Source organism: Microcaecilia unicolor, chromosome 2 (genome assembly GCF_901765095.1).
Source record: "Microcaecilia unicolor chromosome 2, aMicUni1.1, whole genome shotgun sequence".
NCBI classification, from domain to species: Eukaryota; Metazoa; Chordata; class Amphibia; order Gymnophiona; family Siphonopidae; genus Microcaecilia; species Microcaecilia unicolor.
This window is the reverse complement of record NC_044032.1, coordinates 19,531,100-19,546,599: the sequence shown is the minus strand read 5'-3', so window position 1 is coordinate 19,546,599 and position 15,500 is coordinate 19,531,100. Positions and strand designations below refer to the sequence as shown.

The window sequence follows — 15,500 nt, the reverse complement described above, 5'->3', positions numbered from 1 at the left end:
CAAAACAGGAAGTTGCATCAGAAGGGGAGGGACTGTTCAGAGGTAAAGTCCCAATGCAGGCCTCAGGCAGCCTATGAGTGCCGCAGTCACTGCCCGGGCAAAGACTGGAACAGAGATGATTTTAAGGCCACTGCTTCCCCCCACTCCCTCCTTCCCTCTCCTCTGCAACTCTTGTGCAAGTAGAAGCCTCGAAGAACCAATGCATCAAGAAACACTGCAGTCATTTCCATCTGATCATGGATTTTAGACTCCCATCCAATGCATTCTGGGTTTTGTAGTTTCTTGTCACCGCCTTCAGCATGCTCCCTGCTCTGCATGTGTTGCTTTGCAGTCCTCTGGCACCACCTTGTACAAGCGAGAAAGAAAGGCAGCATCCCCAAAGTATCCAGGCTAAGAAACGCCAATACTTATGTTGTGTTGTTGTCTAAGGCAGTGGTTTTCAACCCAGTCCTTAGGGACCACCTGGCCACTTGGGGTTTTTAAGATATTCACAATGAAAATGCATGAGAGAGATTTGCATGCACTGCTTTATTGGTGTGCAAATCTCTCTAGTGCATATTCATTGTAGATATCCTAAGAACCCATGTGGCCAGGTGGTCCCCGAAGACTGGGTGGAAAACCACTGTCCTAGAGTGTGAGAGAAGCAGAAGCTCTGGTAACAGTCATTCAGGAGCCAAAGAGTGTATGTGTTTTGGACAGTTTAAAGAACCTGCAGCGGAACAAAGACTAGAAGTACTAATGGATGAATTCAACCTCCCTAAATGTTTAGGTCTTTTTACCACCTCTACAAATCTTCATATATCAGTTACCCATGATTTGCAGAGATAAAAGACCAAGGCCACATGCATATGAGAAAGTATATTTTATTCACTTACCAAGTATTGATACAATCAATAGTTTCTCATGGGAGAATAGAACTACTGCATAAATATGCTGGCTGTATCTATCGCTCCAACATACAGGACTGAAACAGCTATTTTTATGCACTTTGTATTTAACAATGATTTACAATGCTTCAACAAGTTATCTTACCCAGGATCATCCAGTCTCCTTTCAAAGCCATCTGGTTTCTCTCACCTGCTAAACCACATTCCCATGTTTGTTTATGCTTCCTCCTTTCCCAGACCTGTTTGCCTGTAAGGATATCATATCAGATCATAAGTTCCTGGGCCTCACGATTTATGACCTTTGCCCTTTGACTGTACTCCAGGGTGCATAACTGTGTTTATTATCTACAGGTTTTCCTGTTTTGTAGCTACGGGGAAAATGCTTAGTGCGTCTGCAGTCAGCTAGAACACACTGCTTTTATTGATTACTTTTCAATCTACATCCAATAAACAAATCAGCAAGAAAACATAGACCACATAAATGGGAACTAAGAGGAGAATAATTAAGAAAATCCAATTCCTAGAAACAGGATAAACGATCCAACACAATTGCCCTATTAATGACCCAAACAATCCTAAAAAGCCCCCAACTGTAATTACGTAACTTCTCGTCTCTCAAGTTGAACTGAGTCAAAGAAACACATTTCGCATTTTGATAATTGACATGGCATCAGCAAGGGAACCGCAAAAAAAAAAAAAAAAGGCTCCCATGCAAGTACCCCTTCCTTCAACTGGAGAAAACTGTTCCTTCTTAACTGAGTCACCGTTGAAGATTAAATCCACAAATGGAATTGTCTTTTTACTTAAATACAATTTAAGAATCCTAATTTTATTACTCTCTGAAGCAGAAAAGACTAATAGGGTGACACAAGATGTAATTATATCCTGAAATGTTTGTAAAAATGAAGTAAGATATATAGAATTTGTGTCCGCCACCCCCTCAGCCTCTGCCGCCTCCACAACTGAAGATTGAGTTACATAATTAGGAATTACAATATGGTCAGAATCTTCTATTTGTAATTCCTCCTTAAAATACCTTCTCAAAAGAATTTCTAGAGATAATAAACAAAAGATACGAAAGTTTTTTTAAAAAACACACACACGTTTGCTCTAGAGAAATTTTCCAAGGTTTCTTAATGCCTGTGGATAACCAAACTATCCTTGATGAATCTCAGATTAATAATTTACAAGGTGTTAACTCATTCAGTATGTCATGTATCTACTTCAGAGATGAGGAATAAAAGTCTTTAGCCAGCTGTCAGTTCTGGACACCACTATCCGAACCTCAAGGATGAAAACCTCCCGAGGCAGTTCTTCTCTCCTTTTTTGCCTGCCTGCTCTCTTCGTCTCATACTCTTAGGTCTCTAGACTCAAATAGAATAGTTCTTCCAAATCCAAGGCAGGCTCGTTATATAGTAACACAGTAAATGACAGCAGATAAAGACCTGAACAGTCCATCCAGTCTGCCCAACAGTCACACACATTACCAATTCATGATTCAATTTTATTTTATTTATTTATATTTGTACCCCGCGCTTTCCCACTCATGGGCAGGCTCAATGCAGCTTACATGGGGCAATGGAGGGTTAAGTGACTTGCCCAGAGTCACAAGGAGCTGCCTGTGCCTGAAGTGGGAACTGAACTCAGTTCCTCAGGACCAAAGTCCACCACCCTAACCACTAGGCCACTCCTCCTCCACTGTTGCTACTATTTGAGATTCTACATTGAATGTTGCTATTCCACTAGCAACATTCCATGTACATGTTGGCCCTTGCAGATCACCAATGTGGCCGCGCAGGCTTCTGCTTCTGTGAGTCTGACGTCCTGCACGTACGTGCAGGACGTCAGACTCACAGAAACAGAAGCCTGCACTGCCTTCTACATGGAATGTTGCTAGTGGAATAGCAACATTCCATGTAGAATCTCCAATAGTAGCAACATTCCATGTAGAATCTCCAATAGTATCTATTTTATTTTTGTTACATTTGTACCCTGCGCTTTCCCACTCATGGCAGGCTCAATGCGGCTTACATGGGGCAATGGAGGGTTAAGTGACTTGCCCAGAGTCACAAGGAGCTGCCTGTGCCTGAAGTGGGAATTGAACTCAGTTCCTCAGTTCTCCAGGACCAAACTCCACCACCCTAACCACTAGGCCACTCCTCCACTGTTGCTACTATTTGAGATTCTACATGGAATGTTGCTATTCCACTAGCAACATTCCATGTAGACGTTGGCCCTTGCAGATCACCAATGTGGCCGCGCAGGCTTCTGCTTCTGTTTCTGTGAGTCTGACGTCCTGCTATTCCACTAGCAACATTCCATGTAGAATCTCCAATAGTAGCAACATTCCATGTAGAATCTCCAATAGTATCTATTTTATTTTTGTTACATTTGTACCCTACGCTTTCCCACTCATGGCAGGCTCAATGTGGCTTACATGGGGCAATGGAGGGTTAGGTGACTTGCCCAGAGTCACAAAGAGCTGCCTGTGCCTGAAGTGGGAATCAAACTCAGCTCCTCAGGACCAAAGTCCACCACCCTAACCACTAGGCCACTCCTCCACTCCAATCAACAATGAATGTGATATTATATACTTTATCACGAGTCTTTCTTTGACCTTTCTGGGACATAGACCGTAGAAGTCCACCCAGCTCTGTCCTTATATTCCACCTACTGGAGTTACCGTCAAAGCTCACTCCAGCCTATCCAAATCCATCTTGTCATTTGCGGGACCCAGACCGTAAAATTCTGCCCAGCACGGTCCTCGGTTCCAGCTACTGAAGTTGCCATTGAAGCTCTTTCCAGCCTATCCTAAACTGGATTGCCATATTCAGACACAGACCTACAAAGTCTGCCTGGCACCAGCCTTAGTTCTTCACAGCCGGAGTGGCCATCCAAGTGTCACTCACACATCCACCCCCTGCAGCCATTTAAGGTTTTTGTTTTCTACCATCTGTTTAGTAAATAGGGTTCCTCTGTGTTCATCCCTCTCCTTTTTCAATTCCGTCACTGTTTTTGTCTCTTCCACCTTCCTCGGGAGGGCATTCCAGGCATCAACCACCCACACCGTGAAAAAGAATTTTCTGACATTACTCCTAAATCTACCACCCCACAACTTCAGCTGATATCTTCTAGTCTTACCATTTCTCCTTCAAGTATTTAAACATCTATATCATATCTCCCCTGTCCCTTCTTTCCTCTAGGCCAGCCATTCCTAACCCAGTCCTCGGGCACATTTAGTCCCATCTGGTTTTCAGGACATCCATAATCAATAGTCATGAGTTAGATTTGCATGCAATTGAAGCATTGCATGCAAATCTCTCATTTGCATATTCATTGTGGATATCCTGAAAACTCAGTGGGGCTAGGTGTGCCCTGAGGACCTCCATCCTCATCCTCCTCGACCTATCCGCCGCTTTTGACACTGTCAATCATAATTTACTTCTTGCTGCACTATCCTCATTTGGGTTCCAGGGCTCTGTCCTCTCCTGGTTCTCCTCTTATCTCTCCCACCGTACCTTCAGAGTACATTCTCAGGGATCTTCCTCCACCCCCATCCCGCTCTCTGTTGGAGTTCCTCAGGGATCTGTCCTTGGACCCCTTCTTTTTTCAATCTACACCTCTTCCCTGGGCTCGCTGATCTCATCTCATGGTTTCCAATACCATCTTTATGCTGACGACACCCAGCTTTACCTCTCCACACCAGAAATCAGTGTGGAAACCCAGGCCAAAGTATCAGCCTGCTTATCCGACGTTGCTGCCTGCATGTCCAACCGCCACCTGAAACTGAACATGGCCAAGACTGAGCTCATTGTCTTTCCACCCAAACCCACTTCTCCTCTCCCTCCACTCTCTATTTCAGTCGACAACACCCTCATCCTCCCCGTCTCATCTGCCCGCAACCTCGGAGTCATCTTCGACTCCTCCCTCTCCTTCTCTGTCCATATCCAGCAGACAGCCAAGACCTGTCGCTTCTTTCTCTATAACATCAGCAAAATTCACCCCTTCCTCTCCGAGCACACCACCCAAACTCTCCTCACCTCTCACCTTGACTACTGCAACCTACTCCTCACTGGCCTCCCACTTAACCATCTGTCCCCCCTTCAATCCGTTCAGAACTCTGCTGCTCGTCTTATCTTCCACCTAGACCGATATGCTCATATCACCCCTCTCCTCAAGTCGCTTCCGATCAGATACTGCATACAGTTTAAGTTTCTCCTACTAACCTACAAATGCACTCAATCTGCAGCCCCTCATTACCTCTCTACCCTCATCTCCCCTTACGCTCTGTAGCTGGGTTGCCCATCCAGGACCCAGCCAGGCTCGACCCTGCTTAGCTGCCTCTTCCTCCACACGACTGTTGCCTTCACTCCACAGCAATCTGGCTTCTTTGAGCCTTGGCTCCAGGCCCTGTGAACTCCCAGGACTTCCTCCTTCCTCCATTCCTTTTACAGAGGCACATTCAAAGCCCAATGTTTATAAGTAAGAGCTTTTATTTTCTTGCTTCAAATCAACAAAACACCCTTCACTCCAGGTTGTTTAGGCTAGCAGCCCAGAGCACAATTCAGGTTCAACACAGTCAAATTCAGGTTCAAAAACAGTCCATATAACTTCACTTCACTTTAGCTCAGATTACTTCACTTAGGGAACAGTACATTATCAGAGGGAAAAACCAAATAGCTTGGTAGGTTGCAGCCCAGACCTTTTTAGTATGAAACAGTTTACACAGTCTTTCTTGCACCTTCTTGCAGCACGGTTACACAGCTTTATTCCCACCTGGTTCAGGCTGGGGTTTCAATTGTGCCCAGCTCTCTTTCTCTCCCACAGGCTGCACCTGTTTCCCTCTTTAGTAGAGATTTCCCCAGTGCCTCAGCCTCTCTCCTTCGGTCTTCCACCAGTCTCTCCAAGGTACAGCTAGCCACCCTCTTACAGCAGCTTTTTGGGTTTGAGCCAGGGCTCCAATCTCCATCTGTTCCTCCCCTAGTCCTTCAGTAATCTCCATTTTATCCTCCTCTTCAACTTCCCCCGCCCCCAATCTCTCCAGCTGGCCGTCATCACCTTCCTCAGAGACCATTTCCCAATCTTCTGTCTCCTCCCCTAACTCTTGCTGGGACTGGTAGTTCCTCCCCTTCTTCCTTAACCCAGCCAACCTCTCTGCCTCCGGTAACCCAGCTTTCTGAATGTGGGTGTTGTGCACATGAAATCTGCCCCGTTGGGATTCCACGGCTCCCTGTACCCCCTTCCTTCGTGCCTTCCCGGATCCCCTTTCACCTGCACTCTCACAGCTCCTAACCGTAACCTCTGCTCACAGGACAAATCCCTCCTCTCAGCGCCCTTCTCCACCACCGCCAACTCCAGGCTCCGCCCTTTCTGCCTCGCCTCACCCTATGCTTGGAATAAACTCCCTGAGCCCATACGCCAAGCCCCCCCCCCCCTGCCCATCTTCAAATCCTTGCTCAAAGCCCACCTCTTCAATGTCGCTTTCGGCACCTAACCATTATACCTCTATCCAGGAAATCTAGACTGCCCCCAATTTGATTGACTGCACTTTTTTGTCCTTTAGATTGTAAGCTCCTTTGAGCAGGGACTGTCCTTCTTTGTTAGATTGTACAGCGCTGTGTAACCCTGGTAGCGCTTTAGAAATGTTAAATAGTAGTAGTAGTAGTAGTTTATTCTTTATTACATTTGCTATACCACCTAAACTGACACACAGAGCTAAGCAGTTTACAATTAAAAAAAAAACAAATAATGCCATTTTACAAGAAAAAGAACAATATTAGATGGGACCAGAGGGGGAAAAAAGGACAATATTCAAATACCAAATAAGCAAACAAACAAAGGAAACACCAATAGGGATATGAAGAAATAAGTACCTGTATATGTATATGTAAGCCGCATTGAGCCTGCCATGAGTGGGAAAGTGCGGGGTACAAATATAACAAAAAAAAAGGAGGAGGAGGAGAAATAAGGGGGAAAGGAATGAGGGCACCTGGACAAGACCATCACTATCCAAACACCTACCTGAATAATCAAGTTTTTATTGCGGAATGAATCTAGGAAGAAATAGCTCTACTACTTCAGATGGTGGGGCTTGGACATCCCCCCAACCATTCTACGGGTGCCACCATAGGAGCCGGCTCTGTGGGTGCTGTGGGTGTTTGAGCATCCCCAATATTGAGAGAATTCCTTGTATGTGTCCAGGGAGGGGTTATTTCCATTGGGCTTAGCATCCCCAATAATTCTGAAAAGTTGGCGCCTATGGGTGTCACAATTTTGAAGAGAGTCTTAAAATATGCCGCGGCTCCCCTGCGTTTCCTTATCAAATAATATTTTAGGCATCCTTAATTTCCCTTTTTCGATATTATCTTTGAGCTTCAGTTCAGAGACATTAGATTACTTCAGTTTCTCTCGTTTTAGCTTTGATATTTCTTCATTGTGAAATGTGATCAAGAGCAAACATCCCATAACTTAGTGTATATCCATCACAATCCAGGCCATAGGTATCAGGTTCTACATGTCCCTTATAATACTACAAATCCCAGAATGCTTTGGATATAAGACAAGCAAGATTAGATTTTTTTAAAATAGTATATTCTTTCTATCCTTCTTCTCTTTCTCCCCTTCTCCGTGGTCCACTCTGTATTCATATCCCCTTCGTCCCCCTTCTCCATGGTCCACTCTGCATTCCTATCCCCTTGGTCCTCACTTAACCCATTTCCATCTAATAACATTGAACGGCAGAGCTGTTAGTACCAACTGAGCATTACAAAACAGATCTAGATCATTAGGACCAGACTAAACCAGTCTTGGAACTGCCCCATTGTTTCTATGGTCTTCTGTTTTCCTTAGAGAAACTGACGCTGCAAGCCCATACATGCAATAGAGTAAAACCAGGACAGGCTCTCAACACCTGGAGCCCCCGTGTTTTTCTTTGCTTCTTTTCTCTGAAGGGTAGCCACAGGGCTTGTCTCCCACCCACAGGTCCTCAGCAGAGAGGATGTGTTTATCGCTTCCAAGCTGTGGAACACCTACCACCACCCAGGTGATGTAGAACTTGCCTGCAGACGTTCTCTTGCCAACCTACAGCTGCAGTATCTGGACCTGTATCTCATGCACTGGCCCATGGCCTTCCAGTGAGTACAACAATATCGGCAATAGGGCGGGAAGGGTGGAGATGGAGATACAAGTGGGGGTCATGCATTTCTCTTGCAAAACGTAAGAAATCTGCCCCGCAGAGAAACCTATACATTAGTCTGATACCTGGGGATAAGAGCAATAAGGTGAGATGTCCCTGTGTTCCTCTTATCCCTGCAGACGTGGAGAGGAGTTGATGCCCCGAAACACAGATGGCAGCATGCGCTATGATTTGACTCACTACACCGACACCTGGAAGGCAATGGAACGACTGGTGGACAAGGGGCTGGTAAGGGCCATTGGCCTGTCCAACTTCAATGCTCGGCAGGTGGATGAGATCCTGGCGATAGCCACACATAAGCCAGCAGTTAACCAGGCAAGTACCACATGGGTGATGAAATTATTTATTTATTTACCGCCTTTTTGAAGGAATTCACTCAAGGCGGTGTACAGCAAGAATAAGTCAAACATAAGCAATAGACAATTACAGCAATAAAAATATTCAAACAATACAAAGTAGGTCATGATATGCTACATTACATGCCAACACAATACACACAAACATATTTTAATAGCCAGCATAGGATGTAAGCAAAGATGGATCATAATAGTTATATAAGATGGAGTAACAGGAGTAACTAAATAAAGGACTAGTTAAAGAGAGTTGCAAATGAGGTCAGAAAGGTACTTGAACATCATCTTGGCTAGGCTACGAGTAGATAAACATGTCCTGCTATACTACGTGCAGCCGGTGTCATTTTCTTCTTCCATTCAGTGGCGTACCAAGGGGGGGGGCGGTGGGGGCGGTCCGCCCCGGGTGCACGCCGCTGGGGGGGTGCCGCGCGCGCCTGTCCTTCGTTCGTTCTATGCTCCCTCTGCCCGGAACAGGTTTGTTCCGGGGCAGAGGGAGCATGGAACGAACGAAGGACAGGCGCGCACACGGCACCCCCCCAGGGGCGTGTACCCGGGGGGGGAGTTCTTTCGCGGAGGGGTCCTTTCAGCGGTGGGGGGGGTCGCACTGCATCCGGGGGAGGCGCTGCACCCGGGGGGCGGGGCGCATCGGTGATCCGCCCCGGGTGTCAGCACCCCTAGGAACGCCACTGCTTCCATTAAAAGCCTGGTTGAAGAGCCAAGCTTTCACCTGCTTCCTGAAGTTGAGATAGTCTTGTGTTAAGCAAAACCTTTCAGGGAGTGCATTCCAGAGCATGGGGGCTACTGCAGAGAAGGTTCGTTTGCAGGTATCACATCGTGTGATGTCCTTTGGAGAGAGTGTGGTTAGGGAAACTCCTTGGGAGGACCTCACTGACCTTGAAGGTGTGTAGAGGGAGATCCTGTTCTTCAAGGACTCTGGGCCATTTCCTTTAAGGGCCTTGAAGGTCAAACATTTGGCTCTGTATTGTATGAAACTGCTAACTCACCCGGGGAATTTCTCTGGATTTTCTCACAAGTCCTCAGATTTGTGGGTTTACTCACAAACAGATTTTATTCTTTGAAAAGCTACTGCTTGTACCACAGCCTGAAGCAGATTAGTGGAAATTTTCCCACCTGACCACAAATCCACAGGAGATCCTCAGAAGTGAGCTGTGCTAGCCCCTGCCTGGATCACTGGTGTGGAACATGAGTTTACACCAGGTAGTAGAAGCCTTGTTAAAGCTGTTAGGTGACAACTTTCAGCTTCACACACATACATATAGAACAAATGAATGCAACAAATGTCAAAGTCCCCTCAAACAGGAATGGAGATTATCAACACAAAGACAGGAAGAACACCAGGATGTCCTTCCTGCAATGGGCTGGGCGTGTCAGAGAGCAAACTGTGAAACCAGTGTTATTCAACGGTGGGTCACTTTCAGGGTGAATCTCCTTTTGTGCATCAGCCTTCCCACTCACAGTCATTATCAATCCCGTGCTCTTTAGAGGATACTTCTAATCTCCCTAGCCCCTGGATGCACCAAAATTATTCTTGGATGTCATATTCTGGATTCAGGCTGTATGCCTCAAGGTTCTATCTGTAAATGCCGACGTACAGCTCTGAGCAAATCTTAAAATACCATTTAAAATGTTTTTTTTGAGTGAGATGTGGCAAATCCTGGGATTAATTTGCACTGAGTTGTGGCCTGTTTTCCCTCTTTTTGGCAGTACGTTGAGAGAACTTAACTACCACCCATCACTTAACGGTCTTTGCCGTGTGTAAATGTAGAGGAACCCTGTAATGACAAGGGAACAAAGCTCCTCATGTGGGTCTACTAAGAGTTAATGTCTTCTTTCAATACAAAGCCCTGCTGAGCTCACCGGTAAAATACAAAATACGATTCTCTTCGCCTCATGCTTGGAAGAGTATGGCCAAGACTGATGGGGTTCAATGGCGATGAATCAAGCTTACAAAAGTAAGTAAGAGTTAGGGAGAAATTGATCCCTAATTATGACACACAGAGAGGGGCATAATCGAAAGAGGTGCCCAAGTTTTCCTGAGGACATCCTTACAGGACGTCCCGGCGAAGGGGCGGGGAAACCTGTATTATCGAAACAAGATGGGCGTCCATCTTTCGTTTCGATAATACGGTCGGGGACGCCCAAATCTTGACATTTAGGTCGTCCCTAGAGATGGTTGTCCTTAGACTTGGTCGTTTCTGATTTTCGGCGATAATGGAAACTAAGGACACCCATCTCAGAAACAACCAAATGCAAGCCCTTTGGTTGTGGAAGGAGCCAGCATTCGTAGTGCACTGGTCCCCCTGACATGCCAGGACACCAACCGGGCACCCTAGGGGGCACTGTAGTGGACTTCAGAAAAAGCTCCCAGGTACATAGCTCCCTTACCTTGTGTGCTGAGCCCACCAAAACTCACTACCCACAACTGTACACCACTACCATAGCCCTTACGGGTGAAGGGGGCACCTAGATGTGGGTACAGTGGGTTTCTGGTGGGTTTTGGAGGGCTCACATTTACCACCACAAGTGTAACAGGTAGGGGGGGATGGGCCTGGGTCCATCTGCCTGAAGTGCACTTCAGTAACCACTAAAACTGCTCCAGGGACCCGCATACTGCTGTCATGGACCTGAGTATGACATCTGAGGCTGGCATAGAGGTTGGCAGGACATATTTTTAAAGATGTTTTTTGAGGGTGGGAGGGGGTTAGTGACCACTGGGGGAGTAAGGGAAGGTCATCCCTGATTCCCTCTGGTGGTCATCTAGTCAGTTCAGGCACCTTTTTGTGCCTTGGTCGTAAGAAAAACTGGACCAGGTAAAGTCGTCCAAATGCTCGTCAGGGACACCCTTTTTTTTTCCATTATGGGTTGAGGACGCCCATGTGTTAGGCACGCCCAAGTCCCACCTTCGCTATGCCTCCAACACACCCCCGGGAACTTTGGTCATCCTCGTGACGGAAAGCAGTTGGGGACACCCAAAATTGGCTTTCGATTATGCCGATTTGGCCGACGCTGTGAAAAGGACGCCAATCTTCCGATTTGTGTCGAAAGATGGGCGTCCTTCTCTGTCGAAAATAAGCCTGAGAGTGTTCTACCAAGGTGCCCCACTGTACTTGACAAATTTTTGGATGCCCTACAACTCAGCATTGCCTTCGTTCTCAGTTAGACAATCTCTTGACCCTTCCCCAGCCAGGATGCAGCTGGAAGGAATCTACCTGCCATTCTGCATTATTTTTGTTTGTTTGCTTGTTTTTGTTTTTTTATTTATTTATTGCATTTGTACCCCACATTATCCCACCTTTTTGCAGGCTCAATGTGGCTTACAGGGTGTTAATTTGGTATGATCATTACATAGTATTATATACAGTCGGTAATAAATTGGAAGTAAGAGAGGAATTAATTAGAAGGTAATGGGTAAGGTCGTGTCGAAGTGTTTTAGAGCGTTTGGGTGATGTACTGAGTAGTATGATTCATCAAGGATTGTTTTTGTAGGCTATGTTGAAGAGAAATGTCTTCAAAGCTTTGTGGTTTGATTCATCGAGGATTATTTTTGTAGGCTTTGTTGAAGAGAAATGTCTTCAAAGATTTGCGAAAGTTGGTTAAGTTGTCCGTGGTTTTCAGGGTCTTGGGTAGTGCGTTCCATAGCTGTGTGCTTTTGTACGCAGCCCTCTTCTGTTTGGAATAGTCTCCCTCCAATTTTAGACTGGACCTATCTTTTTGAAAATTATGTCTGGCCTAAGTCCTTATTACTTTGAAGGAGCTTATCCGGATGCACTAAGTTCTGTCAGTCGGAGGCTAGACGATAGGAAAATGTTGTGGTGTATCTGCAGTTGGCATCCAAGACATTAGACTGGCTGTTTCTGCTTTTTAAAATTTTCATTATTGGTCTCCATTTTTTCCTTTCTTTTTAGTTTTCTCTTTTTTCTACCACTGTACCTTCCTTTTCATTTTACATTGTGTAAACTGCTCTGACATTTGTGCCAAAGCGCGGTATAGAAAGATTTAAATGACCTAAACCAGACCCTATCTGAATATCATGGTGAGGACTCTACGCTATACAGAGGTACAGCCAGTCTGCACACGCAAGTTACAGACTAATCAGGCATGAGGTGGCTTTACGATGCAGCCAGGCCAACCTCCTTATTCCTCTCGAGTGATAACCCTTATACACCTTCAAGAGCTCTTCGCTCCACAGGCCAAAACCTCCTGTCTGTCCCTTCCTTACGCCGTGTCCGTTTTCATTCCATTTGGACCAGAATTTTCACTGTGAATGGCCCCACACTTTGGAATTCACTGCCCTCATATCTCCATTTGTAGTATGTTCTTGATAGTTTCAACAAAGGGTTGAAGACTTTTCTATTTAATGACGCCTTTGCATCCGAGTCTGCTTAGTGTTTGAGGTACTGGTGCAGCTCTGCTATGCGGGTCTGTTGTTGGATCTGCGACACAACTGCTTCATGTCCCCCTCTTCCTCTATTCTCTGGTCTTGCTCCTAGTCCTTTTCCTTACTTTCCTCTATCCTAGCAACCACTGTAGTTCCTTTCTAAATTATTGTATTATATATATTGTGAATCGCTCTGAAAGCATACTCATGAAGCAGTATATCCAGGGCCGTGCCAACACAGTAAGCGGGGTAAGCACCGCAGGGGGGCGCCGACCTCTGGAGGGCGCCGCTGTGGTGCTTACCCTCGCCGCTTACCTCAGCTCCGCGCCTCCTTGGGGGCTTTAAATCTTTTACCTTTGACGGTCGCAGCAGCTGAGCAGCGTCAGTGAAAGCGCTGCCAACGTCTCCAGCCTTCCCTTCGCGCTCGTTGGTTCCCTCAGTGTCCTGCCCTCGCAAGGAAATGACGTCAGAAGAAGGTGGGACATTGAGGGAACGAACGAACGAGCGAGCGCGAAGGGAAGGCTGGAGACGTCAGCAGTGCTTTCACTGACGCTGCTCAGCTGCTGCGACCATCGGAGTTAAAATATTTAAAGCCCCCAGGGCGGCGTGGAGCTGAGGTAAGGGAAGGGCCCAGGGAGAGAAGAAATTGCTGGAAATGGAGGGGAGAGAGGAGAATTGCTGGATATGGATGGAGGAGGGTAGGGCAGAGAAGGACAAGGATGGACATGGATGGGAGGGCAGGGCCCAGGGAGAGAGGAGAAATTGCTGGACATGGAGGGGAGAGAGGAGAATTGTTGGACACGGATGGAGGGGAGGAAAGGGAAGACAGAGGAAGGAGATGCACATGGATGGAGGGGAAGGGAGAGAGAAGAAATGCTGGGTATGGATGGAGGGGAGGGAAGAGAGAGGAAGGAGATGAGATGAGGGAAAAGGAAGAGAGGAGAAAAACTGCACATGGATGGAGAAATAGGAAGAAGCTGGATCCACTGGACAGTCAAGTCTGCGGAGGACCAAGCTTTTACTTATGGATATAGAGCAAGAAATGAAGAAGAAAGGAGGAAAGTAAAGAAATAAATGGAAAGGAAGCCCTGGAAACGGAGTTAAGAGGACAGATAGCAGCAGAATCAGATACTGGGCCAGCATGATCAGAAAAAGAAAGTCACCAGACGTGCCAAACAGGATTATTATATCCAACTGACCAACTCTCTTGGCTCTAATCCTCGACTTCTCTTCACCACATTGAACTCTCTCCTCAAAGTGCCCCCTCCTCCAACTCCCCCTTCATTATCTCCTCAGACCCTTGCTGAATTCTTTCACGACAAGGTTCAAAAGATAAACCTTGCTTTCTCTACCTCACCACCTCTCCCTCCACTAGTCCGTTCCCCTCTCTCTCCTTCCCCTCATTCCCTTTCCTCCTTTCCTGAAGTTACTATTGAGGAAACTACACTTCTCCTTTCTTCCTCAAAATGTACCACCTGTTCCTCTGATCCCATTCCCACCCACCTTCTTAATGCCATCTCTCCTACTCTTATTCCTTTTATCTGTCACATTCTCAACCTCTCACTTTCCACTGCGACTGTCCCTGCTGCCTTTAAACATGCTGTGGTCACACCTCTCCTTAAGAAGCCTTCACTTGACCCTACTTGTCCCTCTAATTACCAACCCATCTCCCTCCTTCCTTTTCTCTCCAAATTACTTGAGCGTGCTGTTCACCGCCGCTGCCTTGATTTTCTCTCCTCACATGCTATTCTTGACCCATTACAATCTGGTTTTCGCCCTCTCCACTCAACCGAAACTGCGCTTACTAAAGTCTCCAATGACCTATTACTGGCTAAATCCAGAGGTCAATATTCCATCCTCATTCTTCTTGATCTTTCCGCTGCTTTTGACCCTGTCGATCACAGCATACTTCTCGATACCCTGTCCTCACTTGGATTCCAGGGCTCTGTCCTTTCCTGGTTCTCTTCCTACCTCTCCCTCCGCACCTTTAGTGTTCACTCTGGTGGATCCTCTTCTACTTCTATCCCTCTGCCTGTCGGCGTACCTCAGGGTTCTGTTCTTGGTCCCCTCCTCTTTTCTATCTACACTTCTTCCCTTGGTTCATTAATCTCATCCCATGGCTTTTCCTACCATCTCTATGCTGATGACTCCTAAATCTACCTTTCTACCCCTGATATCTCACCTTGCATCCAAACCAAAGTTTCAGCGTGCTTGTCTGACATTGCTGCCTGGATGTCTCAACGCCACCTGAAATTAAATATGACCAAAACCGAGCTTCTCATTTTCCCCCCCAAACCCACCTCCCCGCTCCCCCCGTTTTCTATTTCTGTTGATGGCTCTCTCATTCTCCCTGTCTCCTCAGCTCGAAACCTTGGGGTCATCTTTGACTCTTCTCTCTCCTTCTCTGCTCATATCCAGCAGACCGCCAAGACCTGTCATTTCTTTCTTTACAACATCCGTAAAATCCGCCCTTTTCTTTCCGAGCACTCTACCAAAACCCTCATCCACACCCTTGTCACATCTCATTTAGACTACTGCAATCTGCTTCTTGCTGGCCTCCCACTTAGTCACCTCTCCCCTCTCCAGTCAGTTCAAAACTCTGCTGCCCGTCTCATCTTCCGCCAGGGTCGCTTTACTCATACTACCCCTCTCCTCAAGACCCTTCA

General features: G+C 46.5%; 1 protein-coding gene across 1 annotated transcript in view; it reads left to right on the top strand.

Moving 5' to 3' along the window:
• The window catches only part of LOC115462812 (aldo-keto reductase family 1 member A1-A-like), a 67,499-nt gene that overhangs the window by 39,594 nt on the left and 12,405 nt on the right, over positions 1-15,500 (top strand). The window contains exons 4-5 of the mRNA XM_030192829.1: positions 7,869-8,020; positions 8,202-8,397. Of these exons, the coding sequence (XP_030048689.1) occupies positions 7,869-8,020; positions 8,202-8,397 (348 nt within the window). The remainder of the gene's footprint in view (positions 1-7,868; positions 8,021-8,201; positions 8,398-15,500) is intronic.